This window comes from Leptonychotes weddellii, chromosome 4 (assembly GCF_054177405.1).
Source record: "Leptonychotes weddellii isolate Sample4059 chromosome 4, ASM5417740v2, whole genome shotgun sequence".
Lineage (NCBI taxonomy): Eukaryota > Metazoa > Chordata > Mammalia > Carnivora > Phocidae > Leptonychotes > Leptonychotes weddellii.
Window position 1 is genome coordinate 1797366 of NC_138372.1, and position 8729 is coordinate 1806094.

At 59.3% G+C, this 8729-nt stretch overlaps 1 protein-coding gene across 1 annotated transcript in view; it reads left to right on the forward strand.

Annotated features, from left to right (window-relative positions):
* The window catches only part of PRDM16 (PR/SET domain 16), a 287340-nt gene extending 278950 nt beyond the window's left edge, over positions 1 to 8390 (forward strand). The window contains exons 13-15 of the mRNA XM_081816813.1: positions 923 to 1393; positions 2261 to 2435; positions 3633 to 8390. Coding sequence (XP_081672939.1) covers positions 923 to 1393; positions 2261 to 2435; positions 3633 to 3767 — 781 coding nt within the window. The 3' untranslated portion in view covers positions 3768 to 8390. The remainder of the gene's footprint in view (positions 1 to 922; positions 1394 to 2260; positions 2436 to 3632) is intronic.
* The last annotated feature ends 339 nt before the right edge of the window (positions 8391 to 8729 follow it).

Consider the following 8729-nt stretch of genomic DNA (forward strand, 5'->3'; position numbering starts at 1 on the left):
GAGGCCCCCCTGGCGGAGGGGGGACCACAGGGAGGGGCAGGACCCAGTCCCGGCCTGTGTCACTTGTCGTTGGTGGGCGGACGTGTTCTAGTGACCGCACAGCTGAGACCCCCGGGAAGGGAAGCATCCGGCAAGGTTCTGCCCGTCTGGGAAGGCAGGTCAGGCGTCAGCATCTTGTACTTTTCTCTGGGGAAAGCAAGGAGGAGAGATGAGGATGGCCGAGAGCCCAGCCACCAGGGGCCTCCGTGGCCCGGCCCGTCTGCACAAGCCCCTGTGTCTGGAGGCCAGTGTCACTCAGAAAGGGCCCCCCCTCGGCCCCGACGCCGAGAGCAGGACTCCTGCCTCCCCTGACAGCTGCGGACGGATCTCTGTGGGCCATGCAAGGTCCAGGAGGAGTGGGGGCCCAGATGTGGGCTCGGGAGGCATGTGCCCACCCTCCCTGCCCCCCTCCACCTGCATGCTGGACACCTGCCGGGTGGCCCTCGGGCTAGTGGCATGTTCTGAAAGAAGCAAGAAGGCTCGCCCTTGCTCGGCTTGGATTCTTTCCTTTTAAAAACGAGGATCCAGATTGGAAAAGTCTCATCCAGCTGGAGTGACACTGAGGGAAATGAGGTGGGGTCTGGCCTGCAGGAGAGAAGCCACCAGTCTCTGAAACAAACTCATCTGGGCAGGTTTCCCTGGCTGACAACAGCCCAGCCCTCGTTCTGCAGAACCCCAGGATCCCAGACCTTCCATCTGCAAAGGGGACCCATCACTCTGGGTAGCCAGTGTCCCTATGTCCTCATGGCTGGCCAGGAGGACTGAGCAAGGGTCGATCAGCAAACCTCCCCAAGGGCACCCCTTGTGCAGTGCCCAACCCCAGCTCCAGCACCTAAGACCCCCTTCCCCACCAGACTGGCTGTGGCTTCCTTCCCTGACACACACACCCTGAATCCCTGGCGGCCGGTGTCCCCTCGGGAGCCCTGCTGCTGAGGCACCCTTCTCTCCTCAACCTACTCCACAGGGGCGGCGGCCCAGGCCGAGGGCTTGGACGAGGCACCCAGAACCTCGGCTCGGAGGGTCCCCATGACCACGAAAGCAGGCTCTCTTCACAAGGGGTGAGGACAGTCGCAGGCCTTTTGGGGTCTGAGGACAACTCCCTCCCCTGTCACTCCAGGCCGGAGGTCCGGGACCGGGACGGCAGCTCGCAGTGTGCGGGCCTAGCCAGCGGGAAGCCGGAGGATGCGGAGGAGGAAGAGGAGGAGGAACTGGAGGAGGAGGAGGATGACAGTCTGGCGGGGAAGTCCCAGGACGACACCGTGTCCCCCACGCCTGAGCCCCAGGGGGCCTATGAGGATGAGGAGGACGAGGAGCCGCCCACCTCCCTGGCCGTGGGCTTCGAACACACCCGAAGGTGGGGACCGGCCCTCCATGGGCCGCGCGTGGGCAGCCTCACAAGCTAGGGCCCGGGCCGGGGAGGGCCCTGAGCATCATGAGGGTGACCTCACCCTCAAACCACCCAGGACCCCGCCGTCCCCCCAGCTGGGCTCACCCTCATTCCCAGCAGGCGTCTCCCCGTGGGAGAGGGGCCTTCCACACGCAGGCCCAGGCAAGGCCTGCCTGAGCAAGGGGGTCGGGGCCCAGCCCACCTCCCCCCGACACACACACACTTCCCCGGAAGGGAGAGGCACGCTCCCGAGCTGCGAAGGACCTGGTCCTGCCGCCCCACCGTCTCTGGTGAGTGGCCCGGGCAGTGACGCCTGGCCCGAGCCGGCTGTGCTGAGCAGGGGCTCAGCGAGCTTTGGACGTGGTGCTGGCTGGGGCCCCTTCCCGTGCGGCCCGACTGCCCCCGGCCTGCGTCTGGCACCGGCCGTGCTCCAGCGTTCCAGACCTTCCTGGGGGAGTCCTGTGGATCCAGGAGGCCTGCTCCAGGGACGGCCAATCCCCCCTGTCCCCGGGGTCCTGGGAGCGGGAGTCCCGGCCCCTCCAGAGCTGCCTCCGGATCTGTCCTCCCTTCCCAGAGACCCGGGCACCCCGCCTGCTGCTTGCAATGTGTGTGCACGTACTCACCGCCTTCCGTGCCCCTCTGTCCGTCCCTCTCCTGCATCTGTGTGGCTTCTGTCCAGGTGTCCATGTGTCTGTGTGTCTGTCTCCTTGTGCATGTGGCTCGTGGAGACGCCGGGGCATGCATGCGGGCACGGAGCCCGCCGTGGGGCGTCAGAGAGGCGGTCAGAGGCCAGACCAGCTAACGCCAGGCCCCTCTCCCCGGTCATTGGTGCAGGTGTATTGAGGAGCAACCAGGCGGCCTGTTAGCTTTGGAGCCGATGCCGACTTTTGGGAAGGGGCTGGATCTCCGCAGAGCAGCTGAGGAAGCGTTTGAAGTTAAAGATGTGCTTAATTCCACCTTAGATTCTGAGACTTTAAAGCAGACACTGTACAGGCAGGCTAAGAACCAGGTAGGTACCCAGCAGAGCCCCCCCTCCCGGCACCCCCAGGCTGGATGGCGGGTGGCGGCCGCGCCTCCTTTGCTGGTGGCCGTCCTATGCGTGGGGCACAGCAGGACCACGGGTCCCCGGGCCCGTTGCCTCGGCTAGAGAGATGCCCAAGCGACAGCTACTTCCCCACAAGCAGGGGTGGGGCAGGGAGAGATCGAGGCAGGTGAATGTGAGCCGGGCGCTCACAGGCACGTGGGTCACTGTGCTCTTGTCCAGGAGCTGGTGTCCAGCCTGGAAGCTATGTAGGCCTCCCTCCCTCTGATCCGAGCAAGCGTGGCTGGCAGCCCAGGCTTCTCTTGAAGGAAGCTGTCCGTCATGCAGTCAGTAATTCCAAGCTGGAGCTGTGACAGGGTCAGCAAGGGCACCCGGGTGCACCTCGACACCATTCCTTAGGACAGGCGGCCACAGGGCCCTGCTTCCTGCTTCCATCCATCTGGAGGGGCGAGGTTTCCGTCAGCCCACCCCGAGTCTCAGCAAAAACCGTCTGCGTGTCTGTCTTTGTCTTTTACTAATCCTGTCCAGAGTGTGAACCCGTGGGAGGAGGGTTGGCCTTCCCCCACCCCGCTCTGCTCTGAGTGGCCGCCCAGGTCCCATTGCCTCGTGCCCTGTGGCTCGTGGCAGAAGGAGCATCCTGTGGACTAGCCATGCTCCGGGCTCGGCTCAGACAAGCTGTGCATCCGCTTCCCCAAGTAGCTCTGTATTGTCCCCACAGCTGTCCAGACGGGCAGCCCCCAAGGCCCACCAGACAGGGACGGCCTCTTGTGGACTACCAGCCAATTCCCGGGGCCCTCGCAAGAGTGGGGTGGGGCAGAGAGGTGACTGCAGGGGGGAAGCACCCCCAAAGAGCTGCGGGAGCCCCTGTGCAGGCCAGGACCCTGGCACCTTGTCCCTCTGCATGGGAGCCCAGCTGACGTTCACACACACCTCCAGCCCCACCCCACCCCCCGCATCTACCTCTTCCGGGCCCCAGGGGAGAGTCTGGCCTTCCCCCTCTCTGTCCGGATCTGGGCAAGGCTGAGCCCAGCCAGAGGGCAGCGGGGGGCCAGGAAGGGCCAGCCTGGGATCTGCAGAACCCCAGCTCACACGGCTCACCTGTCTGTCCTGTGTGTGTGTGTGTGTGTGTGTGTGTGTGTGTGTCCTTGTCCTCTCCCCGGCCAGGCGTATGCAATGATGCTGTCCCTTTCCGAGGAAGCTCCTCTCCACACCTCCTCCCAGAGCCCTCTGGACGCTTGGTTGAACATCACGGGAGCCACGCCGGAGTCCGGAGCCTTTAACCCCATCAACCACCTCTGACGGGCCCAGGAGGGGCCGGGGTCAGAGTCCAAGCAAGGCGACCTCAGGGCCCCATCGTCCCAACAGAAATCCCGGCTGCGGAATATGGAGAAGGGAGCCTCGGGGAGCGGCGTGCCCTGGGCCAGGGAGACCCCCCCACTGCCCCGTCACCTGCGTTGACCACTCCTCAGCATCCGTCCCCCCACACACACCATGGTTCAGCTCTAACTTTTCCAATGAAAACTCAGAGCCCAGGAGTCCCTGAGCCGTCCAGGAGGCCCACCGTCCAAGAATTGGTCTTAAGAACAGCGTTCCGGAAGGGTACAGTGCACGGCCGGCCACGCCTCGTAGAACCAACCCAGTGGATGAGGGTGGGATTTTAATCCCAGACTGAATGAAGGCAGCGGGCCACTGGGGCATCCGTGGGGTGTCTCAGAAAGGACCGGACAGACACGGGTGTGCTCTACAAAGGGAGATCACCCAGACGATTTTTTATAATAAGAATTACGAGAGTAACCCTTTTGGTAATCTTATTGACGACAGAGTCTATTTAAGCATGTGGTTTTAAAAATAGACAGTATTTTTTAAAAAATCGAAAGACGACTTGCAAATTGTTTTTTAAAAGTAATTTTGCATTGCTTTCAAATCTCCGCTTCTTTGCAAACCCAAACCTGCCTGGAAACTGGTACTGTGTCTGGGTGTGTTCTTTATACTGTAGATAACGGAGTTTTCTATCCCTGACCATATTTGTAAAGCCAACGTGATCCTGGGTGCCCCCGAGCAGAAATGAGGGGCCTGGGGCCCCCGCCTGCGAGCAGTTTCAAACTGTACGGTGGAACTCTCAGACATGGTATCCTGGGCTGGCCCAAGGCTGCGAGAGAGGCCTGTCGCACGCGTCCCACGTGTGCGGCATGGGATTCATGCCTGTGGCGCCCACCAAGACCCCCCAATTGTATGGGGGAGGTGTGAGAGCAGTGGGCCAGGCACCCGACGCTCCTCCCGACAAGGTCCACGCATCAGCCACACCCGTGCCGGCCCCCCATGGCCGCTCTGTGGAAGGCAGGGCCCACCGGCTACTTCTCCAGCCACCCCCCACCCACCCCCGTCAGACGGACAAGGGGAAGGAAGCGGGCATCCCCCCCCTCCGTGGGCTCTGCGGGGCGCGCTCTGCGGCTGACCTGCCCCAGGCCACCGGGCTCTGCCTGCGTGAGACCCCGGCTCTGGGACATGACCGCCACCTCTTTGTGCGGCTTCTTGGCAGGCCAGACCAGCTCCAGAACGGAAGGGCCTCCGGGTAGGACCTGCCTCCCGGGAAGCCAAGACCGCACGGCCCGGCCGGACGGCACCTCCTCAGGATGGATCTGCCTCTCCACTCGGATGGGCTTTAAATTATTCCCATAGGGGCCAATTTCAAATCATAATTTTTTTTCCCTGATGGAATTTACCTTAATCTGTATATAACTTGTAATTTTTTCTAATTCATTTCTTTTCTTATTTTATTTCTTCCTTAACAGTATTTTGGCATTAGACATTCTTATTGTGAAGGAATAATGTTAATATAAGTATCTAGTGAAGGACCAAAACCGTGTATAAGGTTGTGTGTTGTGTGATCGATAACCAGGGAGTGGGGAGGTTTTTAATGTGCCAAATACCCCCGCGCCCCCCGACGGATCCTGCTGCCCGTTTCCAGACAATCACGTGTTTTTGTTAAATTAGAGTTTCAGTTACATTTGCATTTAAGACAAGTGTTCTATTTATTTCTTTTATTGTTTGGAAGGAAAAAAGAATAGCGTCCCAACAGGAAGAGAAAAAGATCGTCCAAGTTGCCCTTGAGAAAGAATGTAGATGCAAGCGGCAGGGGTAGGCGGGGCGCCTGGGGACGGGGCTCCGGTGCACGAGCCCTGGGCACTGGCCCAGGGGCAGCAGGCCGGTCAGAGCAGCCGAGTCCCCGTGTCCCCGCCGCTCCAGGCCGGCGACAATCGTGTGCTTCCGCGCTGGGAGAGCTGCGTGGGGAGGCCCCGAGGGCGCCACACTGCTGCGGGCCCCGGGGGAAGGGTTCTCCCCGCTCCTGGCCCACGGGAGGCAGCGAGACCGCACCCGGGCCGCTGCCGCACACCCACAGGCTGGCAGGGCACCCTGCTCGAGGAAGAGCGGGCGAAGGCCCGTGGGCGAGGCTTTGCAAACACAGCCCCTCACCTCCTCGCGCGCATCCACCCTGCCAGGCTCGCAGGTGCGGTGTGGGATTTCCCCTCCACCCAGGTGGGACCCCTTTGCAGAGTCAACCTCACATACGAATGCCCATTTCTGTAAACCCAAATTATATTTCTTCTGCTAAAGAATAAGGTGTGTGCTTTTTTTTGCGATATGACTCTCTCTGCCTAAAATAGGAAATTTGGCCTGAGCACCAGGGTGGAGACTTGAGCATCTGTTCTCCGTGGTCCCAGAACAGATAAGGGACCGTGGCCGCCGCCTCTGGACTGCTCCGTGGGCTGTGGCCATCCGTCATTTCCTGCCAGCCGTGGCCGCATCTTCTCTCTCCCTCCTTCCCAGAGCCCCACCTGCTCATCTTCAGCCCTTACTTTTGTCCCCCTGAAAATGATTAGAGCTAGCCCCATTTCTCCTGAACGTTCAGCCCCTTGGGCCCAAGCACTTGGCAGGTTTGGGGGGGTCTGTCCTTGGACCCCTGACAAAGGGAGCACTCAGTCCCCACCCTGGTGCCTCTCCCCACCCCCGCGTACAGCAAGCTGCCCTCCCTACTCTTCTCTGTCCCCGGGCTGCAGCACCAGCATGGCCACTCGGGCCCAGCCTGGACCGTGGGGGCCAGGGGTCTTGGCGGCTAGAATTCTGAGACCCCACCTCAGAGCTCGGCTGCAACAGGGCAATCGCCTGGCTGACCACTGTGTCCCTGGGTGGTGGCCAGGGTCAACCTGTCAACCTGGGGCCCCACTGGGCCAGGGCCCTTCCGTCCAGCATCAACGGCATTCCTCCTTTGGACCGTTGATCTTCCCAAATGGAAATTGAAAAGGAAGGCTCCCCGCTCCCCCCTCCACCGCCCCTCAGACCCCCGGCCCCCAGCAGACTGACACCATCCCCCCACTGCTGCTCTCATTCCTGGGACAACTGGGTAGGACGCATGGAGCTGCCGATCCTTTGGCCAGCCAGACCTTTCGTGAGTGGGACCCAGAGATCCCCTGTTTTGAACCCAGGGGTGCATGTTCCTGCAGCCGGCCTGGGACTCTGGGTTTGGATCAGTGGGACAGGCTGAGCCCACGTGGCCTTCCTGTTCAAGGCCAGCACCTCCGTGGCCCAAGCCTGGCCCTGGAAACTCACAGGACCCTCGGCCTTCTCTGTCCTAGCTGCTTCTTCAGTGAGCGTTCGCAAAGCCCTTGCCCAAATACATACCACCCGTTGGTAGCCTTGAAGCCTCAAAGCACTGGATTGTGGCCCCCCGCCCCCTGCCCTGTCCCCCTGCCCCCCAGCCCCCTGCCCAAGTGACTGAAATCTACTGAGCTGTATTCACTGTGCTGTCCTGGGGGAGAGGCGAGGGGGCAGCGCCACCCAGGAGAGTCGGGCACCTTGCGCCCCTCCCGGCTGGGGTCGCAAGGCTGTGGCCGCTCCTGGTCGGTGGAGGTCAGCCGGGTATCAGAAGCCATGAACCTGTCTCCGCAGCAGCAAGCGATACTGTGACAAGACATTCCTGCGTGATTCCAGGAGCGTTCCTTTCCTCCTTGCATTCCAGTTTGTTATGTTCTTCCTTTCCGTCACCGATTCGGATTACCGTTTTGGGAAAAAAATAAAATAAAAACAAAAGGCAGCTTGAGTTTTCCAAATGTGCAATTCACTTGTGAGCAAAGTAATTCCGGAGGTTTCTATCGGTGTGTTTTATATCGTCGACGTTCCCGCAACAAGGGAAGCTGAGCTGATGTTGGAGAGCATCACGTAACGCGTACGTGTTTGCACCTGCTGGCAAGAATCCCGAACCTGTGTATCCACATCTCCCTCTTGCCATTGTTTCAGTACAGACTTGGTTCAGTTTGCTTTGGTTGTTTGGGTTTGTTTTTGTTTTTTTTTTTTTCCTTTTAGAACTGTATAGTGTTGAAAAAGAAATCAAATGTAAATGTCAGGTTTTCATATAATGTTTAAAAAAAAAAAAACCATTGAGAAGGAGGCCGGTGTATGTCCCATGTCCCCCTGATTGTAAATTGCTTCTGTTATAAGTAAACTGTGCATGACTCGTGGTTAGCGGTCATTATCGTGTCTGTTTGTGAAATTTTTATGAAAAGGAAAATTCGGTAGATGCACTTGTTGAATATGTGATTAGGGTCTACGTCCTCCAGACGAGGAGCTCTGAACTGCTCGCGCAACAAGCGTGACTTGTGAGCAACGTGGGCATCACTGAAGGAGAGGATGAAGTGCAAGGCACCCAGTGTAGGAAATCATCGCCTGATTCTGCAGACTGCATTTTGATGCTTGTGATAAAGACAGATGTACTTGTGTAGAGAAGCGTCTTTAAGATGAAGCCTAGGAGCAGCTGATTTGAGGTTAATGCTGTAGGATAGGACTGTACACCAAATGTAATCTTTCCAATGCGACAATGAATTTATACATGAGATTGATATGCAATAAATCTGTGTGCTTTTCTAAGTCTCGCCCCCGGAGCTTCACTGAGGGAGAACGGAGGCCCTCGGGATGGGGGAAGGACCTGGGGTCAGAGCATGGCCAGGGGCGAGGCTCATCGGCCGGGGTCGAAAGTCCCCAGGGACAGGCTGTGAGACGTGCATAGCCATCACCTCAACACCACACCAGGACAGGTACCCTTGCTATTCACATTTTCCAGAAAAAAAAAATAAGCTCAGGGAAAGCACCAACTACCCTGGATGGCTCTGCAGTGAGTGGTGATCCCCAGGCTTGCTCACCCCTAAGTGTGTTTACCCCAAGGCATATTGGCCTCCAGGTGTGTACCCTCTAGGGGTGCCCTTTTTC